The sequence below is a fragment of the Fundulus heteroclitus genome, unplaced genomic scaffold (assembly GCF_011125445.2).
Source record: "Fundulus heteroclitus isolate FHET01 unplaced genomic scaffold, MU-UCD_Fhet_4.1 scaffold_271, whole genome shotgun sequence".
Taxonomy (NCBI): domain Eukaryota; kingdom Metazoa; phylum Chordata; class Actinopteri; order Cyprinodontiformes; family Fundulidae; genus Fundulus; species Fundulus heteroclitus.
In genome coordinates, this window is record NW_023396680.1 from 50,485 (window position 1) to 73,498 (window position 23,014).

Genomic DNA, 23,014 nt, shown 5'->3' on the forward strand with positions numbered 1-23,014 from the left:
GTCTAAAGAAAAAAAGTCTTCTGAATTGTCAACACAGTATTTGTTTTTTGTTGTGTTAGTTTTTAAATTATTGACTAAAGAAAACGTACTTATACCTTTCTTGAAGCAAATGTCATAATATATTTTTACTTCCTAGCCATTGACGTCACGATAAAGATCAACCTTGGTAAAGCTAAGCTGACAGAGCAAAGAAAGCTAATCAACTGTTCTAATATTCATGGACAACCAGGTCCAATTTTGTAAGTATATTTATATTTTAAAAATAAATTCTGTGTGTTACCCAATAAGGCAAGAAGACTTGGGGCTTGGTGTGAAGTTTCCATGTTTTCCCCTTTGTCGGTTTTTCCTGAGTCAGGGTTGTTGGTGTATGGTTAGGGTTGTGTGTCTGGGCAGAGGTTGGAAGGTGTGGGTGGATACTGCGTGTATTAAGTATGAACATTTGGAGAAGCCTGTTCAAATGCTCCTGCAGCAGCACTCTTTTTGTGCCTAGTTACATTTAACCTAATCTGTTTTAGCACTATTACCATCTGTGGCTTTTTCTTCAGGTGCCTACTGTGTATCAGAGCTGGGTGTCAATGGATAGAGGATAGCTGTTCCTGGGCCAGTCATCTTGCTGAATATGTAAGAGTCAATATGTTTTTGTTTTTTTCAAATTCTTAATGTTGATATTTACTGTCATGTCTACCACATAAGTGTCATTTAATTAGTGTGAGAAACTGACTAAAACTACATGGATTAGAAAAAATAGCTTTTTTTATTTCAAAATTTTCTGTGCAGACCCAGGACCATATATGCCCAAAGATGGAGGCTGGGATGAACATTTCTGTGAGTCTAAATCTGAGTTAATTCACACATTGTTTTTTATTCTCACTCTAAACGAGTGGTCTCAAACTCAGTCAAATACCTTCAATGTTTAGAGGTATTCCTGGTCCAACATACCTGCATCAAATGGCTGAATTACCTCCTCAGCATGCAGTCATGTTCTAAAGAGGACTAACAGTCTAATTATTTGATTCAGTTGTAATAGACATCTAAAGGTTGGAGAAGGCATGCCCTTGAGGAATGAATTGTGATACCCATGCTTTAAACCAAAACAGTTTGTCATCAACTGAGAGTTGAAATCTAAATATTCGTTGTGCTTTCTTGTCAGATGCCAGATATTGGATCCATTACGCCTAGTGTTGTGTCTCTTTATGGGAAAAACCACGCTTTGTTGTTAGGTCATCACCTCAGCAACGTCATCGGAGTGAGAATCCAGCCGCTCATGGAATGTAGTCCACAGGAGTGAGTTACTCTATAGAAAACTAAAGCCAGTTAGAATGTATATAATATGGATCAATGAGGAAATAATTTGACCTTCTGGTAGGGTAGTTACCCATTGTCTAATTATTCTAAAGAACTGCCAATGAAAACTTTTTCACAGCCTGGTGATCTAACCCTACCATAATTTACCCCGTTGATTAAGGAAGGTGCCCATTTCCAGCGCTCAAAGTGCGAGAGAAGGTCAAAAGTCCCTAAACAATCCAGTATTTTAAACATACTAAAGCTTTACCTAGTATTGACTAATTAACTAATACTAACTAATACTCTTGAGTACTAGCTAATAGTTTCTCAAAGCTTCTACGTTTAGTCATGTTAGAGAAATTTGCAAGCAGGCATACGCATAAAACTCCTTCTGCACTGTCTGTAAAAGCAAGATCCCAAAGCCTGACATTCTCAAAACTTGTAGTTGCTGCCCATGCTTTTTTAAACATTGTGTATCCAATTATCTAAGCTATTTCTCTCTCCCTTTCTGCATGGTTTCCGGTGTTCACCTTTCAGATGCCCTGTGTGGAACAAGACTGGTGTCAGCTTGACTTTCCATATCCCGTCCACTGAAACTAAGAGAGTGGTCAAAGTGTGTCTTCTTCTACCAGATGGTAGTTGCCATGGAAATGCAACAATCACCTATCAGTCATCACCAGTCTGCACTGACATTGTACCACGGAGCAGCTGGAGGAGGTATTTGAACTGTCAGTTTGTGTCAGCTACAGACCATTGTGCACTAAATTGCTATGCAATTAAGGCAGCTGTCTTTTTGTGAATTCTCCATACGGAATATTGAGCCGTGACATCAGAATAGATCCAATATCTTTAAAAATGTATGGCGACAACTGTTTAACAGTGGAGGGTTCTGTTTTGTAAAGCAGCGGCGTTGTTTTAGAGTTGAGTGGAATATCCTGGTGGCTTGTAGAGGGAGGCTTTGTGGCGAGGATTATAGCTCCAAAGATTGATTCCAAAGAACGAGGTAGAGTGGGCAGGCAGGTGACGGCTGAGGAAGATGACTGTAGGTGGTTGTTTCCAGGAGTGGACTGTCGAGAAGCTTTGCTGAACTGATGCAGAGTCTGGAATGTGGCTTTAGTGTAAAGTTCTTTGAGTGGTTGGTGTGACTGCAAACATGCTACATAAATTCAGTCATTCAGACAGCTCATTCATGACCATTTGGTATCAGATGTCTGTAGCTACTTCTAGCAGCCAATGTAGAATATCACAAAGCTGGTCTCTTAAACATGACCATATGTTCATTATACTCCAGTGAACTCCCCAGACAGCAGATTTTTATCCAAGGCACGTTTGGAATGTGATTGAGTGATTTATTCACATCAAAGATATGCATCCGACAAATATGCACCAACTATGTCATGATTTTTATTCAATATTGGCCAAAATACTTGAGGGATGTTTCCAACGCCTTGTTGTGTCTAGGCCACGAAGAATCAAGGCAGTTATAAAGGAAAAAAGGAGTCCAACCAGATGCCAGAATAGTGTAACTGGGTGTGCTTTGGTGGTGCAGTGGTTAGTGAGCACGACCCATGTACGGAGGCCTCAGTCCTCGAAGCAGCTGACTCAGGTTCGACTCCAACCTGTGGTCCTCTGCTGCATGTCTCTCCCCCTCTCTCATACCACCTTTCCTGTCAGCCCACTATACGAAGAAAGAGCCACTAGTGCTGTAAAAACCTCCAAAAAAAGTTGTGTAACTGATAAAGAGATTGTGTATAATATGTATGTAACTTCAGACCTAATTGTAGTTTTAGAGCTAGAACGTTCACCAATGCCTTGCAAATTGACTGCTTTTTCAACAACTATAAAAGGAAATGGTCATAACACCTTTCAGAAGTTCAAAGTGTGAACAAAGCCACTTCCTGGAAAAATATAATCGGACTACAAGACTTATACTTGTAGCTACAGAATCTTCTACTGTTGTAATGCCTTCAGAAAGCTTTTGCAAAGTACTTTCAGGAGACATGAAGGTTCTTTAATTAAATAACTATCATTGCCATGTTAATTTTTACCACCAAGCAGCATATGAGAGACTTCAAGAGATATTTAAAAATGTCTAACCTTAGAGTGAGTGTTTCTTTTATCTTTTAAAAGGTAGTCATTCTAGTAATTATATTTTGTTACAAAGCAACAAGTTGTCAATTAAAGATTAGACACTATAAATTAGAGATGCTCCGATATCAGATATTAACATTGCTTTAATGACCGATAACCAGTATCAGATACATTTCCTTACATTTTTCTTACATTTTCAACAACATAAAAAAACACCCACACAGTTGAAATCCTTCTGGCTGCAGCAAATGATTGTCTACCCACAATCCTGCGCTGCATCACAATCACTGTCACATGACCAAACAAACAAAATATGGCCGACCCTCCTTCCGAAACATGCACACAAACTGCAACGAAATGGAAATAAGCATCGGTTGTTAATATCGGCCGAATGTTAAACCATTCCTGACATTAGCTGATACCGAACTTCAGTTGACTGGTTGTAAGCACTTTTAAGCACACAACATTTCTCAGAGGCACCTCTTTACAATCAGACTCAGAGTTATATGTGTTGCTCTGTTTTCTGTCACCCTTTGGTATAGAGCAGAACCTTGTCTTTTATTTTTATTCATAAGAACATTTGCTACATTTGTGAATCTCAGAGGACTCCGATTACAATACGTGATAATGACATAGGCAGAGGAGTTGTTACTAGAATATCAAGCAAATGTAACCACTGTTCTAGTTTTCCCCTATGAACAGCGCCTAGATTCTCTGACCTACACTCTATCAAATACTTTACAATGAGTAAATAGTGTATTAAATGGCAACAGTGTGTGTTGTTAATAGAGTGCGTAACTGAGCACAAAAGCAAGGCTAAAATAACTATAACTAAGACCTAAATGTAGTGCGACTTGGACCTTATACTAAAATAAGAAAGCAAAATGGTAAAGTGGAAAACGTACCAGTTTAATAAATCATACTGGTCAGTAATGAACCAAGGGCAAAGTACAGTTAACTTTAATTACCACACTTAGTGTACTGTTTGGTCTCCGAACTGTTCAAAACCACCCTTTAAACCAGTCTTATACATAAAAACAAAAACCAAGGCTGAATGAATCAAACTGGTGGTATCAACCACACCATTCAGTTCCCGGAATGAGTAAAACCGTCCATTAGTTTTATTAACGTTGCAGGCCTGAAGGGACTCGGTTAGCATTCATCCTCAGAATAGCAGTTCCAATGATGGCGGCTCCCAGAACAAACACGAGGCATGGGTTACTCACCCCACCATGGATTACCAGTTTCAAACAAACGGTAACAAAAGGCTCCGACTCCGGTCCAACCGTCCATTCCAGCCCACGAGCGTGGTTCGGATCTGCAGCTCCAAAATCCAGCAAAACGTTGAGCGAGGTCCGGCTATGCGGCTCCAAAATCCAGAAAAAACTCCCAGAAAAAAAAACTCGTAGCTCCAACTGGTTAGCTAAAAATAATAACAGTCCAAAGCGGCAAAGAGCCAACCTAGTCCATGAACAGCCGCCGGCCGAGTGCCAGTACGCAGCAGCGAACACGTACACAGTCATCTAGTTCCCACCCCCGGCCCATCACAACCAATCAAATTGCTTAAACTTGATTTTGCCCTTGACTGACCAGTAGGGTGAAGACAAGTAAAGTTGATGCATTTACTGACGGTAGTAAATAACAAATATTAGCAAACGCTACATTTACTGCATGTTTTAAACCAGCAGAAAATACATATATGCACTATACTGTTATGGACTTTTACGGTGTGTAAAACCTCCAATATGTGAGTGTAGAACATTGACTAAGTTAAGTAAAATGTGACTATTATTGTTTAAAGGGAAAATGTCTACAATGCATTGTATCTAAGAAAATGTTTAAGAAGCATGGGAGAAAAGAGTTATATATATATATATATATATAACCTGAGGGTTACATCCTCCCCCTTCTAAAAGTCCAGATGCCCTCATCGGACTATCTGTGCATAACAAATCAATTTACCCGTAGGTGGCTAAATTACTTGTCAGAAAACCCCAGCTAAACTACAGGACGCACACAATGGACCAGAGGGACATGGCTCCTCCTTCCCATGGTGATTCTCACTCCACGATGTACTATCACAAACGGCTTGTCAATGGAATGTCCAGGCTTGTCATAACTGAGCCGAATGACTGGTTTAATCTCTCGACGTGACTGATGATCACCGAGGGGCTCTGCATTGCTTTCAGACTGACTAGCTAAAGGACGCGCTTCCCCAGCTAGACCTGTGTCCGCCACAGGGTCATCAGGCAGCTGCCTAACCTCTGATTCCTCCTCAGCCTCTAAGAAGGTAACAGCACTCATAGGCTCTGTCGGACAAGCACTGTTTGAAGCTGTTGGGTCTGTAATGACGGCAGACTCTTGTCGGTTGAAGTGATCTGCAAGGAGATCGAGTGCTTGGGAAACAGACTCTCTTTGAGCAGTGGATAGGTACCACAGATCGTCTTCCTCCGCCTCAGACATAATTTCCTTGTCAGTACTTTGCATTGCACTGTCATCATGTGTGTTGGTCTTGGTCTCTGCTGAGGACCTTGTTTCTGGTCGGTGGTACTCTGGTTTCTCTTCATGATTAACAGGGAACCGAACCAGCTGTCCAATAGGTAGCAGATGGTCACGATGTAAAGTTTTGACAACAACTCTGCCTTTTTCTGACTTTACCTTGTAAACCGGCAGGCTTGGCAATTTTTCAACCACTGTATAGGGGCTTGAGTTCCACTTGTCTCCAAATTTATTCTTGCCAGGCACGCCGGTAGCTCGAATAAGTACTCTGTCTCCTGGTTCCAGAACTTGATTTCTTACTCTTGTGTCATAGTATCTTTTGTTGCGCTGATGGTTCTTGTCTGCAACTTCTTGCGCCAGTTTGTAAGCCTTTTGCAACTCTGCTTTTAGCTTTTCAACATATTGAAGGTAACTTTGGTGGTCTTTACCATCTGGAGACGTTCCAAAGCATAGGTCAATGGGCAGACGAGCCTCACGACCAAACATGAGGTAGTATGGTGAGTAACTGGTAGCGTCGTTTCGCGTACAATTGTAAGCGTGAACCAGCAAACTGATATGTGGACTCCACTTTTGCTTTTGAGAGGGATTGAGCGTGCCCAGCATAGATAGGAGTGTGCGGTTAAAACGCTCCGGTTGTGGGTCACCCTGGGGGTGATAAGGAGTGGTCCTAGACTTCTTTATGCCCAACATCTGTAGAAGGTCTTTGATTAACCTGCTCTCAAAATCACGCCCTTGATCCGAGTGAATCCTCGCAGGCAGCCCGTAGTGAACAAAGAACTTCTCAACCAAAATCTTGGCAACGGTTGAGGCTTTTTGATCTTTGCTGATGTAGGCCTGGGCATATCGGGTGAAATGGTCTGTGACCACGAGAACATTGGAAACTCCCTTCGAATCAGGCTCAATAGATAAAAAATCTATGCAAACTAGGTCGAGAGGGCCACTGCTTGTAATTTGGTTTAGTGGTGCAGCCCGTTGAGGTAGGGTCTTGCGGGCAACACACCTGCCACAATTCTTGATGTAGTCTGTAACATCGGAGACCATCTTGGGCCAGAAAAATCTGTCTCTCAGTAACTCAACTGTGCGATCAACTCCAAGGTGCCCTGACTCATCGTGAAGAGCTCTGAGTACTTGTGGTCTGAACTGAGTTGGGAGAACAAGTTGTAAGTTCTGGAGGCCTGAAGGTCTGGAAACTTTTCGGTGTAACAGGCCATCTTTCATCAGGAGTTTTGAACTTTCCTTTTGCAGAAGCAATAACTCAGGATGTTTGTTTGTGGGCCAGACCCCAACCTGAACTGCTTTCTTGGCTGGACCTATTACAGGGTCTAGGTCTTGTGCTTGGGCCAGCTCCACTTTGCTTAGTCTCTCCATAGGACTGAACTGCAGGTGAGTAAAACAAGCATATGCGTCAGGAACAGCACTTGGCTTGGCCCCCAGTTGGTCAATAAACCGTTCTGGATGCTCTGAGGACTGAGTTCTGTCCACAGGGTGGAAAAGAGCTTTAACTCCCAAGGGGGGTATTATTCTCCAGCCGTGTTCACCATCTATGGCATTTCTGGACAACCAATCAGCATCCACGTTGTCTCGGCCGGGTTTGTATTGGATGTCGAAGTTGTAAGTGGTGAGGGCGGCTAGCCACCTATGGCCTGTTGCATTCAACTTGGCGGTTTTGAGTACGTAAGTGAGGGGATTATTATCTGTCCTCACAGTGAAGCGGGCCCCATAAAGATAATCATGGAACTTATCCACGACTGCCCACATTAACGCCAAGAATTCTAGTTGGTGAACAGGGTAGTTTCTCTCTGACTGGCTCAATTTGCGACTAGCAAATGCAACAGGGCGTACGCCATCAGAGTGCTCCTGGTTAAGGACCGCTCCAAGCCCGTCAAGACTGGCATCAACATGAAGGATGTACGGCTTTGTTGGGTCCGCAAAGGCCAAGACTGGGGCATGAGTGAGGCACTGAATAATTTTTTTAAATGCCTCAGTGCATTCAGGCGTCCATCGCTCGCCAAATGGCTGAGAGGGGTGATAGTATGGTGTGACAAAGCCCTCATTTTTCTTTTGTTTCCTTTGTATTGGTGGGTACCCCCTTGTAAGGTCTGTGAGGGGCCTGACTATGGCAGAGTAGTTGGCGATGAACTTGCGGTAATAACCGCAGAACCCTAAAAAGGACTGCAGTGATTTTAGGTTCACTGGAGGTTCCCACTTTGCCACTGCATTTATCTTGTCAGGGTCTGTTGCGACGCCAGCGGCGGACACAATGTGACCAACGTATTTGACTTGGGGTTGGCAAAATTGGCACTTATCTATGGACAGCTTTAAACCTTGTTCTCTCAGGCGGTCGAGCACTTTCAGAAGGCGCTCTTCATGCTCTTCTAGAGTACGACCAAACACAATAAGATCATCGAGGTAGACGAGACACTGGAGGAGATTCATATCGCCTACTGCCTTCTCCATTAATCGCTGGAATGTCGCAGGGGCACCTGTGATCCCTTGAGGCATGCGTTCGAACTGGTAGAAACCCAAGGGGCAAATGAACGCAGTTTTTTCTTTGTCTTCTTCTGCCATTTCAATTTGATAATAGCCACTGCGAAGGTCGAGCACAGAGAACCAGCGACTCCCAGTGAGGCAGGCCAAAGCATCGTCTATTCTCGGAAGTGTGTATTGGTCTGGTATGGTTCTGGAATTAAGTGTGCGGTAATCAATGCACATTCGAATTTTGCCAGTTTTCTTTCTTGCGATTACTATTGGTGAGGCATATGGTGAACGAGATTCTTTAATTATGCCAGCAGCAAGAAGCTCTTGTAAATGTCGGCGGACATCATCAATGTCTGCGGGAGCCAGGCGCCTTACCCGTTCTCGAAATGGTCTAGAATCTTTTAATCGGATGTGGTGTTCAACCCCTTTTGCAAGTCCAACATCCCATTCAGTCAGAGAGAATACTTCTGGTCGCTCAGCCAACTTATGTGATAGTCTGACTTTCCAGTTTTCAGGAATGGGGGAGTCACCAAAATTGAAGACTGCCGGGTCAAGTCGTTGGTGAGGTACTTGGCTTGGCTGTATCTGGGTGACTATGTCAGCTTTATGGACATGAGCTACGACCGTGCCTTTAGGAAGGGACTTGGGTTTGGCAGTTTCATTTTTCAGGAACAGTGGGAAGTGTTCTGCGTCCATGTCCATGGACAAAAGCACACTTGAGGGCATTAGTACCCCTGCCGGAAGGGATCTGGTAACAGGTGTCTCTATCACCAGTATGCTGTCCTCCAGAGATTCTGAGCAGGATACCTTACACATAGCTGTACGTCCAGAACCAGGGGGTATAGTAAGAGGCCCAGGTCCAACCCATTTCACAAAAGCTGCTGCTTTGTTTGGGGTCACAGGTGACATTTGGATGGGCTGTGTGCATACCCGCATAGTTTGTGCCAGATTGTTGCTCTTTGATCCCATTTGGGACTGTGGCTCATGAATGAAAGTCCGTGCATTTGTGCCAATAATCACAGGCTGCTGTTCGGGACCATTCGGTTCCGGGCAGACTAAGGCTAAGACTGTCCGGGACCCACCTTTTACAATATCCTCTGGAAACTGTACTTGAGCAGCGATAAACCCTTTGTAGGGGTAACTGTTCTGGCCAAGACCCCAAAGGTCTAGGCTCGAAATGGGGTGCAATGGTAAGTGAGATAGGTGTTGGGTATACCAACCCTCAAATACAATAGAAACAGTAGAACCACTGTCCATTAATGCATCACAAGGCTGGCCTTCAATGATAATTCGGCCTACTGTTGGTGCTCCAATGAGACCTGTAGGAATTTGGTTGGGTGTGGGAGGACCAACGTGGCTCACAGTGACTTGGCCACCTTTTCTTTCTGGCTCTGAAAACCGCGAGCTGGTTCCCTTTTGATTTTGTTGCAATTTTTGCATTGACTGAATTAGTTTTCGGATGACCTTGGAAGAGTTTTCAGGACAAGTGCAATTGGTGGCGATGTGGCCATCTTCGCCACAACGGTAGCAAAATACATTCGAACCCTCTCTGGCAAACTTTGTGGGTTCTCTACCTTTTCGCCAAGAATTCCTTTGGCTCCTCCCCTGAGGTACGGGAGCCGTGGGTGGTGTAGCTTGTTGACTGAGCTGGTGTTGGAGACTAAGAACTTGTTCTTTTAACACATTCATCTCAGGATTAGAACGGGCGGCAGCAGCTTGTGGCACTCCTCTAATTATGTGAGGGCTATCTTGTCCTTTTACTGTTAGCTGCTGCACTTGGCTTCGAAGCTCCTTTATCTGATCCTTGAGGGCATCCATTTCAGAGAGCTTTGGTGTCTTTATGTCTGCTGCACCGACTTGCCGCACACTGGTAGTATGCCGCCTTAGCATTTTCTGATCCTCATCTGCACGTATCTCACTTAGCAGTGCCATGAAGGATGGGGGATTGTGAAGTCGTTCTTTTAGCCGCAGCTGCAACAGCATAATGTCAGACTCAACAGCACCCCGTAACAGCTGCTCAGCTCGTGCACGGTCTCTTAGGGCAGGGGGAACCCCACCCTTTTGAACAGCTTTGGTGAGAGCTTTCTCCAGCCTTCTAACAAAATCTGAAAGTCTTTCATTTGGGTTTTGCTGCATAGATCTGAAGGCAAAATATAGGTCTTCACCTGACTCTGTTGTGCCAAATACATTTTCAATTGCCTCCAAGAATCTTTGAGGGGGTGTATCTGGATCATTGCAGCGTAAAGCTTGTATTATTTCAAGTGCTGGCCCCTTTACACTCTCAACAATCCTCTTCCGCTTCTCCTTGACAGAACAATCACATTCATCGAGCATTAATTGTGCCTGCTCCAACCAGTTCTCGAGTGTCTCTTCCCCAGCAGGGGTGGGAGTAACTCCAGAGAAAACCCGTAGTCGGCGAAACGCATTGTTCTCCTGTGGGGGTCTCACTTTTTCCAACAGTTCTCCAACAGCCCGGATAATAGATGAAGGGTGTTCCTGTTTCAGGTTTGACTCTTGGGAAAGCAAAGGCTCAATGTCTGCTAATGTTTTTCCTTCACTTTCAAGTAGTCTTTTTAGTTTTATGGTAAACTCGTCTGTTTTTTCAGCAGGTTCAGTAAGCAAAGTTAGCTTCCATGGTAATTCACCTGTGTGGGGAAATATTTCTGGAGGTGCTTTGCTAGGGTCGACTGGGTTGCGACACTCACACAGCAGTATGTCAGTATTCAGTTTAGGGACAGATTTTTGGGCTCGGACACGTACTCTGCCGAAAGCTTTAACTGTCTCCATTAACTCTTCAACATCAGCAACACTAGTGTTCATGGGAACTCCACTCACAACAACTGCATGAGCTGGATTTACATTTGATTCGCTGCACCAGGTCTGAAGCTCTAATGGTGGTAGTGAGAGGGATGAGTTGGCCATTTTGGGGAGATTATAGTTCTTCTAGTCTTGATTGTAGGACAGTTACTTGGTCTAAAATCCCAGCGGTGCCTCCATTTTATGTAACCACTGTTCTAGTTTTCCCCTATGAACAGCGCCTAGATTCTCTGACCTACACTCTATCAAATACTTTACAATGAGTAAATAGTGTATTAAATGGCAACAGTGTGTGTTGTTAATAGAGTGCGTAACTGAGCACAAAAGCAAGGCTAAAATAACTATAACTAAGACCTAAATGTAGTGCGACTTGGACCTTATACTAAAATAAGAAAGCAAAATGGTAAAGTGGAAAACGTACCAGTTTAATAAATCATACTGGTCAGTAATGAACCAAGGGCAAAGTACAGTTAACTTTAATTACCACACTTAGTGTACTGTTTGGTCTCCGAACTGTTCAAAACCACCCTTTAAACCAGTCTTATACATAAAAACAAAAACCAAGGCTGAATGAATCAAACTGGTGGTATCAACCACACCATTCAGTTCCCGGAATGAGTAAAACCGTCCATTAGTTTTATTAACGTTGCAGGCCTGAAGGGACTCGGTTAGCATTCATCCTCAGAATAGCAGTTCCAATGATGGCGGCTCCCAGAACAAACACGAGGCATGGGTTACTCACCCCACCATGGATTACCAGTTTCAAACAAACGGTAACAAAAGGCTCCGACTCCGGTCCAACCGTCCATTCCAGCCCACGAGCGTGGTTCGGATCTGCAGCTCCAAAATCCAGCAAAACGTTGAGCGAGGTCCGGCTATGCGGCTCCAAAATCCAGAAAAAACTCCCAGAAAAAAAAACTCGTAGCTCCAACTGGTTAGCTAAAAATAATAACAGTCCAAAGCGGCAAAGAGCCAACCTAGTCCATGAACAGCCGCCGGCCGAGTGCCAGTACGCAGCAGCGAACACGTACACAGTCATCTAGTTCCCACCCCCGGCCCACCACAACCAATCAAATTGCTTAAACTTGATTTTGCCCTTGACTGACCAGTAGGGTGAAGACAAGTAAAGTTGATGCATTTACTGACGGTAGTAAATAACAAATATTAGCAAACGCTACATTTACTGCATGTTTTAAACCAGCAGAAAATACATATATGCACTATACTGTTATGGACTTTTACGGTGTGTAAAACCTCCAATATGTGAGTGTAGAACATTGACTAAGTTAAGTAAAATGTGACTATTATTGTTTAAAGGGAAAATGTCTACAATGCATTGTATCTAAGAAAATGTTTAAGAAGCATGGGAGAAAAGAGTTATATATATATATATATATATATAACCTGAGGGTTACATCCTCCCCCTTCTAAAAGTCCAGATGCCCTCATCGGACTATCTGTGCATAACAAATCAATTTACCCGTAGGTGGCTAAATTACTTGTCAGAAAACCCCAGCTAAACTACAGGACGCACACAATGGACCAGAGGGACATGGCTCCTCCTTCCCATGGTGATTCTCACTCCACGATGTACTATCACAAACGGCTTGTCAATGGAATGTCCAGGCTTGTCATAACTGAGCCGAATGACTGGTTTAATCTCTCGACGTGACTGATGATCACCGAGGGGCTCTGCATTGCTTTCAGACTGACTAGCTAAAGGACGCGCTTCCCCAGCTAGACCTGTGTCCGCCACAGGGTCATCAGGCAGCTGCCTAACCTCTGATTCCTCCTCAGCCTCTAAGAAGGTAACAGCACTCATAGGCTCTGTCGGACAAGCACTGTTTGAAGCTGTTGGGTCTGTAATGACGGCAGACTCTTGTCGGTTGAAGTGATCTGCAAGGAGATCGAGTGCTTGGGAAACAGACTCTCTTTGAGCAGTGGATAGGTACCACAGATCGTCTTCCTCCGCCTCAGACATAATTTCCTTGTCAGTACTTTGCATTGCACTGTCATCATGTGTGTTGGTCTTGGTCTCTGCTGAGGACCTTGTTTCTGGTCGGTGGTACTCTGGTTTCTCTTCATGATTAACAGGGAACCGAACCAGCTGTCCAATAGGTAGCAGATGGTCACGATGTAAAGTTTTGACAACAACTCTGCCTTTTTCTGACTTTACCTTGTAAACCGGCAGGCTTGGCAATTTTTCAACCACTGTATAGGGGCTTGAGTTCCACTTGTCTCCAAATTTATTCTTGCCAGGCACGCCGGTAGCTCGAATAAGTACTCTGTCTCCTGGTTCCAGAACTTGATTTCTTACTCTTGTGTCATAGCTCCAACTGGGTTAGCTAAAAATAATAACAGTCCAAAGCGGCAAAGAGCCAACCTAGTCCATGAACAGCCGCCGGCCGAGTGCCAGTACGCAGCAGCGAACACGTACACAGTCATCTAGTTCCCACCCCCGGCCCATCACAACCAATCAAATTGCTTAAACTTGATTTTGCCCTTGACTGACCAGTAGGGTGAAGACAAGTAAAGTTGATGCATTTACTGACGGTAGTAAATAACAAATATTAGCAAACGCTACATTTACTGCATGTTTTAAACCAGCAGAAAATACATATATGCACTATACTGTTATGGACTTTTACGGTGTGTAAAACCTCCAATATGTGAGTGTAGAACATTGACTAAGTTAAGTAAAATGTGACTATTATTGTTTAAAGGGAAAATGTCTACAATGCATTGTATCTAAGAAAATGTTTAAGAAGCATGGGAGAAAAGAGTTTTATATATATATATATATATATAACCTGAGGGTTACACAAAGAATGTCCTCTCTTTCTGATTTAATGTCTCCTAATTTGACTGCCGCTACATATCTTGCAGTGGAAAGAGGAAAGTTAAACTCATTGGGACACACCTGGATTTTGTGGAGGGGATGATACAGAGCCATGCCCACCAGCAAGTGTCACTTCCCGGGAACAGGAGCTTCCAGGTAGGTCTGCAAACAGAGGTAATCTGCTTGTTCTCATAATACAACTAATAACAATATACATTTTGGGCACCTTTTTAAATCATCTTACTGTCATGATTTTGTTGTGGATGAACTCGGACACAGCACGCACACACAGAGAAGTTCGTTAAGACAGTTTATTGCAGGTGGATGGTGGTGACATGAGCAACCAGAGTTTACCAGTCGGAGGTGAAGGATGCAAGAGCTGGCTGGCAGGTACAGAGTCCAAAAACATGAGCCATAAGTCCAAGGCAAAACGGAGCTGGGCTGCTGCAGAACAAGGAACGAGACCAGGACGAAGACATCAAAACTTAGCAGCGCAGCCAAACAAAACCAAAACCTGACGAGACTGGAACCAATGCGGGGAAACTGGAGCAGACAGGCATGATGGTCAGGAACAAACACTACGAGCCAGCGACGAGGAAACAACCGAGGTGAGTTTATAAGGGGAGTCTGACAGGTGACGAGAATGAAGGCTAATTAGTGTCCAAACAAGGTGTGACTAATTGCTGCAGGAGGGTGAGCCGAGTGAACTGCACAAAAATGACAAGAAAAGAAACCAGAACAAAACCTAAACCATGACACTACCCCCCCCTCAAGGCCGGACACCGGACGGCCTAGAACATCTTACCCTGGGTGGGTGGAGGGGGTCCCAGGATGGCGGGCAAGAGTCAAAACTGAAAACTGAGGGAACAAAGGGCCAGCGAACACAGAGAACCAAAGGACCACAGGATATAGGGAACCAAAAAGTCAAGAACACGGAGGACCTAAGGCTAGGGAACACGAGGGACCTAAGGCTAGAGGACAACAGGGAACCAAGGGGCATCTTAACAAACCAGGGAACAAGAACAGAGGGCGCCTAAACATGCCGGGGAACCGAGAACAAAGGGCGTCCTAACACGCCGGGGAACCGAGAACAAAGGGCGTCCTAACACGCCGGGGAACCGAGAACAAAGGGCGTCCTAACACGCCGGGGAACCGAAAACAGAGGGCGTCCTAACACGCCGGGGAACCGAAAACAGAGGGCGTCCTAACACGCCGGGGAACCGAAAACAGAGGGCGTCCTAACACGCCGGAGAACCGAAAACAGAGGGCGTCCTAACACGCCGGAGAACCGAAAACAGAGGGCGTCCTAACACGCCGGGGAATCGAGAACAGAGCGCGTCTAAGCACGTCGGGAACACTAAATCTAAACGCTAGAAATCTAAACACTAGGGAAACAGGAACGAAGGGCGTCCTAACACGCTAGAAAACCAAAATACCAGGAACTAGAGGGTGAGCTAGGCAGCAACAGGTCAGGCGCGCCAGAGGGCACAGACAGCGACTTATAACCACCGGAGGGCTCTGGCGGCGACCTGCGTGCGCAGGGCAGCGACAGGTTGGCGCACCAGAGGGCACAGACAGCGACTTATAACCACCGGAGGGCTCTGGCGGCGACCTGCGTGCGCTGGGCAGCGACAGGTTGGCGCACCAGAGGGCTCAGCCGGCGACATGGGAGCGCCGGAGGGCTCTGGCGGCGACTTGCATGCACTAGACAACGACAGGCTGGGCGCACCAGAGGGCACAGACAGCGACTTATAACCACCGGAGGGCTCTGGCGGCGACCTGCGTGCGCTGGGCAGCGACAGGTTGGCGCACCAGAGGGCTCAGCCGGCGACATGGGAGCGCCGGAGGGCTCTGGCGGCGACTTGCATGCACTAGGCAACGACAGGCTGGGCGCGCCAGAGGGCTCAGCCGGTGACTTGGAACGCCGGAGGGCTCTGGCGGCGCCTAAACACAAGAACTTAGAGGGCTAGGAGAACAGAACAGAGACACCGGGGAACTAGAACAGGGAAACTAGGGGAGACCAGAACGAACAGAGAACCTAACAAGCGCAGGGACCTAAATAAGCGCAGGGACCTTTAAGAGCGCTGGAACCCATCCAACGCAGGAACCCAGATGGCGCAGGAACCCAGACGGCGCAGAGACTAGACACAAGACAAAAACTAAGACAGGAACAATAAGAAATCTAAGAAGCACAGAAATACACTAAAACTCAGGAATGTTAAGTAACCCAAAACACAAGGATCAAAAAATAACTCAAAACAAAGACAGAATAATGAACGCTGGCACTAAGACAAAATAACATTACTTTTAACTAGAGAGCTCAGGAACCTTTAATGAGCGCCGGGACCTCTTAATGAGCGCCGGGACCTTTAATGAGCGCCGGGACCCGAATAGCGCAGGAACCCGAATAGCGCAGGAACCCGAATAGCGCAGGAACCTATGGAGCACAAGAAAAAAAAGAAATCAGACAGAATAAAGTAAAAACATACCAAACAAACACGAGAACTAAGCACTATAGAACTGAGACAAAACTACAAGTTAAGCTAAATTGGAAAACAAAGTCGAAACAAATACTAAAACTGGAACCAAAACAAAGCAAAAACTAGAAACCAAAGCAGAACCAAAAGCGCTGGGCAGCTAAGTCTTTAGCATACTGGGCAGCGGCAACAGTTAGCGCTGGGCAGCGACGACGAGGAGCGCCGTCCTTAATGCTGAGCAGCGGGGAAGACGAACCAGGAAAACAGAGTCAGAGGCGGGGCGTCGCGGATGCGACCCCGGCAGACGAACCAGAAGCGTGGCGTCGTAACTCAGCGACCCAGGCGAGACGAGACAGGAGCGTGGCGTCGCAACTCAGCGACCCAGGCGAGACGAGACAGGAGCGTGGCGTCGCAACTCAGCGACCCAGGCGAGACGAGACAGGAGCGTGGCGTCGCAACTCAGCGACCCAGGCGAGACGAACCAGAGCGTGGCGTCGCAACTCAGCGACCCAGGCGAGACGAACCAGAGCGTGGCGTCGCAACTCAGCGACCCAGGCGAGACGAGACAGAAGCGAGGCGTCGCAACACGGCGACCCAGGCGAGACGAACCAGAGGTGGAAGCCGCAGAACTGAGTCCGGCGAGACGAAGATTTCCTTGGAGCTCCCGGGTCGAGGCGGAGCATCTCCAGCGGTGGATGGCACCCACGGAGATCCCAGGTCGAGGCGGAGCATCTCCAGCGGCGGATGGCACCCACGGAGATCCCGGGTTGAAGCGGAGCATCTCCAGCGGCGGATGGCACCCACGGAGATCCCAGATCGAGGCGGAGCATATCCTTCCCGGAGCAGATCCTGCCAGCTCTTGCATCATGACTCTGTGTGTGCTCGAGTTCATCTGTTGGCTGGCTCGTACTGTCATGATTTTGTTGTGGATGAACTCGGACACAGCACGCACACACAGAGAAGTTCGTTAAGACAGTTTATTGCAGGTGGATGGTGGTGACATGAGCAACCAGAGTTTACCAGTCGGAGGTGAAGGATGCAAGAGCTGGCTGGCAGGTACAGAGTCCAAAAACATGAGCCATAAGTCCAAGGCAAAACGGAGCTGGGCTGCTGCAGAACAAGGAACGAGACCAGGACGAAGACATCAAAACTTAGCAGCGCAGCCAAACAAAACCAAAACCTGACGAGACTGGAACCAATGCGGGGAAACTGGAGCAGACAGGCATGATGGTCAGGAACAAACACTACGAGCCAGCGACGAGGAAACAACCGAGGTGAGTTTATAAGGGGAGTCTGACAGGTGACGAGAATGAAGGCTAATTAGTGTCCAAACAAGGTGTGACTAATTGCTGCAGGAGGGTGAGCCGAGTGAACTGCACAAAAATGACAAGAAAAGAAACCAGAACAAAACCTAAACCATGACACTTACATTTTGAAAAATTTGGAGGAGAACCAGGTCCTAATATCCAAGAATACAGTTATACAGGACAGGAAATGAAAGGGTTAAATGAAGTTTGGATGCACTGTAGGATTGAGGGTGCTCTTCATAACAGTAAAACGATCCTTGTGTTTATGGAATATGTGGGCAAGAGGTAGCAGGTAAAAAAATGAATGGGAAGGGGCCCTAACACTGAGCCCTGGGATAGACCATAAATGAACTTGAAGAACTGGATTTAAACTTGATAAGACCGGAAAGATTTAGGTGTTACATTACATGTTACCTGGTTCTGTTGTGGTAAACAAGCTTCTTTTTTTCCTACCTAATAAACCGTTAATTATTTGACCTAATGTATTTAAATAATCTGCAGATGATCACCTATGAAACCCCTGCTGCTGGAAACACCCAGATTTGTAGCAGTACCGTGTTGATGAGAGTAGCCAATAAAACAGTGGCCTGCTTGGTAAACCTAACTTACCATCCTGATCCGGAGTTTACCGGCTTCACCACGGAGAAGCTGGCACATGATACACGCATTATTATCAATGTAAGGATGTTTGAAAAATGACACAAAAAGTCAATTTATCTTTATAAATGGTTACAGTTTGTTTCTTTAATTTCAGAAAAATGTGGATAAACTGGAGATGACAACTACAGATTTGTTAGTGTGGGCTGTTCTGGATGAAAAGCAACATCCCTGCATCTTGAAAGTAAAGGAAAACAATAACAAAACAGACTCTATTATCTGTGAAATCCGAGGGGTTCACAATGCTAACTTTATGGATATAAAGGCAAGTCCGTTTTATTTTTTTGAAATTTTAGTTTAGCTGTAAAATAATTTTAGATAATTTAATTGTATTGCTTGTTCAGTTGTTGTGTTTGAGTATGACAGGTTTTATTTTGATTACTTTGTTAGACATCCATCCATTTTCTAACATACTTATCCTTATTGGGGTTGTAAGGGGTGCTGGTGCCTATCTCCAGCTGTCAAAGGGCAAGAGGTGGGGTACACCCAGGACAGGTTGCCAGTCTATCACAGGGCAACACAAAGACAAACAACCATTCAAGCACACACCTAAGGAGAATTTAGAGAGGCCAACTAACCTGTGAACTGTCTGTGGGAGGAAGCTGGAGTACCTGGAGAGAACCCACAAATGCACAGGGAACACATACAAACTCCATGCAGATAGATACTCACTGTGTCTGTAATGCGGCAACGCCACTTATTTTGGAGCCCAAATAAGCAACTTCACTTTCAGAAGCAAGCCCAAAAAAACTGCAACCTGCAACTGATGAAATTTACAAGCGACTTTAGAAAAATGAAGCCCAAAGCAGCATTAAATAAGCAGGCTTGGCAAAAAAAAAAAAAAGTCTTGAGAGCGCTGCAGAGAAAAAAGGCATTAACGTGATTAACGAACGTTAAAAAAAATGTCGGTGTCATGGTCTAACAAAGTTAACTCGTTAATAACGCGTTAAAACTGACAGTCCTACAATGAACAAAACAGAGATTCTATGCGTCATCCTTTTTCAGTTGCTGTCAAATTGGGACATTTACCTCAAAATAGCTCTCATAAATCTTTCCTAATTTTGTTTAAAATATTGTTGTTTTCAGATTAAATATGGAGATACAACAGTGTGGCTAAAGGCTCTGTCTTCATTGCATCTGGCGCTTCTGATTCTGCATTTTCTTCTTAAATGCTCTGTTCTTAGTGGTAAGTTTTCTAAATTACCTTAGTGGCTAAATATTAAAACATACTTATGTGTTTTTAAGTTGCTTTTATGTGCACATGTAATAAATCATATTTTATGTCAGTCAGTCAGAAAATAACTTAGATGATTTTTGTTTTACAAATTGTTTTATATTTTCTTTCAGTGCTGGTGGTCATCTGTGTGCGGGAAAAGAGACAAAGTAGTTCTGATTACTGATCCCCAATTTCTCAGCAAGAGGATCACTGGGAATATGTACACTTTTTGGTTTTTTAACGTGTATATATAGTGATTTTTGAAAACCGTCTGATGAGGGCCCTGAGGAACTGTTGGAATTGCTACATGACAGAAAGTAAAACTAAGATAAAAATACCAATTCTAGTTTTGAGCAAAACTATTAGTTTCTTAACTTGGTTAATCTGCAGGGACCAGCTGTAGCACACAAGTATAAAGTGTAAATTAAATTGAAATGATTACTGGGTGATGAACTTTCAAGAACACTGCAGCCTAACATCAGAAGAACTGTATTTAAAAAAAAGATAATTAATGTGTCTCAACACTGTCTGGTTAATTTTTTCTTCTGCAAGAATTAAACTAGATGCAGGAGGGCTAAGAAATTGTTACATAATAAAAGACTAAATCAAAGAAAATTAATATTGAAATTGTGTGTATTATCAATGTTAAGTGTATGAAACAGGTTTAAAGTATCATAATATAGTTATCTAAAGCTGTGTGAAGCATTGAAATGCACTGGGGAAGACAACTCTTGAGTAGAAATGACGGGTTACTGTTCACAGCATGAGTTTAGAGTTTTATGGTATATTTCAAATCCATTCAAACAGGGAGTTATAAAACGTCTATAGGGTTGAGAAGATAAATTGTCTTTTGACAAACCAATAGTTGTTCACAAAATTGGCAACCAGCACACGAGGACAAACAGTGATGCCTGTTAAAATGTAGCCCCACTGAATGTAGCTGTCAGTGTCTAAAGGGTTGTGGAAGGTCTTGATTGGTCTATGGCTTCTGGAAATGGTCCACACAGGAGCTCGGTATGTCGGAGGTGTTTTCAAGGTCCTTACAGCCAATCCCAGGCGCATGCTGGCACAGTAATTTCTGCATGATTAAAGTAGGGCCTAGTCTGCACTACTGGGTGAAACCAAACAACCTCTCCACAGACGCATGGCCCAACGCAGGAGAGCTACCTCCTCAGGACAAGACTCTGCTGTCCATCTACACCTTCAGGACAAAGGACACTCTTTTGAGGACCAAAATGTTCACATTTTGGACAAAGAAGACAGATGGTTTGAAAGGGGTGTGAAGGATGCCATCTACGTAAAGAGAGAAAAAACAACCTTAAGCAGAGGAAGGGGCCTTAGGTTCCAACTCTCAAAAACCTATATTACAGCTATAGGATTAATTCCAGCCAATCATCACCTCAATTCTCACCCTCATATGGGTGATCAAAACATCGTTCCTGCAAGCCAGGCCAATAACGACCCTAACGACTCACCATTGCAGAGGAGTGTACTAGTTTTGGTTCAATCTGCTGGTTTAATGACTTTAACGACTTCCCATTGCTAAGGGGTGGACCTGTTTCTGTTGAATTTGAATGTTATCTAAGCCTTTACAAGGCATTTGTTGGGCAGTAGTATAATGCTTGATGCTCCACATTACTCCATACTTTTTGAATTGAGAAAGCTCCCTGGATAGGAAGCGAAACATCTTCAAACTTCGGAAAACAAGTCCAGTTGTTGTTTTTTTTTTTGGAATCACCATGATCTGGATGACTGAGAATCTTCACCAGCATAGCTTTCCATTTTTCCTGTTTACCATCCTCGGGGTACCCTTTTCCACAGCTTTAGCTTTTATCTTGTCAACATTTTTCCTTGAATTACTCTGCTCTCTACTACTTACTTCAGACCATGATTTCTTTTCATTGCCATTTTAATTTGACTTATCTCCATATCTGCAGGCCATTCATTATAATCATTGTTGCCAGAACTATGACCCTTTGGTACACTCACAATACAGCTGGTTGCAATCCATTTCTTTTTCAATTCAATTAAATTTTATTTATATAGCGCCAATTCAGGAAACATGTCATCTCAAGGTACTTTACAAAGTCAAGTTCAATCATATTATACAGATTGGGTCGGATTATACAGATTGGTCAAAAAATGTCCTATATAAGGGAACCAGTTGATTGCATCAAAGTCCTGACAAGCAGCATTCACTCCTGAAGAAGCGTAGAGCCGCAGGGAGAGTCGTCTGCATTGTCCATGGCTTTGCAGCAATCCCTCATACTGAGCAAGCCATGAAGCGACAGTGGGAAGAAAAACTCCCCATTAATGGGAAGGAAAACCTCCAGCAGAACCGAGCTCAGTATGAAGGATCATCTGCCTCGACCGACTGGGGGTTACAGAAGACAGAGCAGAGACACAACAAGAGAGACAAACAAGCACAAAAGCAAACATTGATCCAGTAATCTGTTGTACATTAGATGGTAATAGCAGGTGAGCTGCCTTCTCTGGTCGATGTCTCAGATAACAGAACGCCAGACCAGATGTACCTACTATAAAGAAAAAAAGAGAGAACAAACAGTTATAAGCAGAAACGATGACAAGCAATGCGTAATTGAAGAACAGTAGAACTCTATAGAGTGAGAAAAATAGATCCTGATGTCCTCCAGTAGTCTAAGCCCATAGAAGGACAACCCTATAGGTAGGTCAGGGCAACATAAGCCACTCAAGTTATAAGCTTTGTCAAAAAGTAAAGTTTTAAGATTAGTTTTAAAAGTAGACAGGGTGTCTGCCTCACGGACCAAAACTGGGAGTTGGTTCCACAGGAGAGGAGCCTGATAGCTAAAGGATCTGCCTCCCATTCAACTTTTAGAGACTCTAGGAACCACCAGCAGACCTGCAGTCTGAGAGCGAAGTGCTCTATTAGGCACATACGGGGTAATCAGAGCTCAGTCTAAATTAATCCTATGCTGTCTGATAATTTTGCCAATCGGAAGCTTAAATATAGTAAAGAGAATTGGTCCAAGGACTGAACCCTGTGGTACTCCACAAGTGACCCTAGAGTTTGAAGAAGATTTATTATTAACATGAACAAATTGGAATCTGTCCGACAGACAGAGTTAAAGCTCAGACTAGCTAGGGTTTTAAAGACCCCTGAATCTAACGAGTATCACCCTGTTTAGAATTCCTGTGAGACTTTATTAGCTAGATAAGTAGGACACGACCGATCTACTAACCACCTCTGTCCTCAGTGGACAAGGGAGGCAACCTAGTAGCCTGAGGCCACCTATTTCCCGACCACCGCCCTAGTTAACGGTGGCTCCTACTTTAATACAACGGCACTTGTTACTGGATCGGTAGATTT

At 44.5% G+C, this 23,014-nt stretch overlaps 1 protein-coding gene across 1 annotated transcript; it reads left to right on the top strand.

Annotated features, from left to right (window-relative positions):
- The first annotated feature begins 163 nt into the window (after window positions 1–163).
- LOC118559311 (plexin-C1-like) lies at window positions 164–18,812 on the top strand. Its single transcript, XM_036129984.1, has 9 exons — window positions 164–239; window positions 546–621; window positions 778–825; window positions 1,151–1,284; window positions 1,822–2,001; window positions 14,056–14,164; window positions 18,294–18,470; window positions 18,547–18,718; window positions 18,808–18,812. Exons 3-9 carry the CDS (start codon window positions 802–804, stop codon window positions 18,810–18,812), a joined length of 801 nt encoding a protein of 266 aa, XP_035985877.1. The 5' UTR covers window positions 164–239; window positions 546–621; window positions 778–801.
- Window positions 18,813–23,014: the final 4,202 nt, after the last annotated feature.

Bases quoted from the DNA above. Each gene is read 5' to 3' on its own strand.
- LOC118559311 (XM_036129984.1), top strand. From the start codon at position 802: ATGGAGGCTGGGATGAACATTTCT. The intron at 2,002-14,055 runs GTATTTGAACTG...CATATCTTGCAG, and splicing joins CCACGGAGCAGCTGGAGGAG to TGGAAAGAGGAAAGTTAAAC. The intron at 14,165-18,293 runs GTAGGTCTGCAA...AATAATCTGCAG, and splicing joins CCGGGAACAGGAGCTTCCAG to ATGATCACCTATGAAACCCC.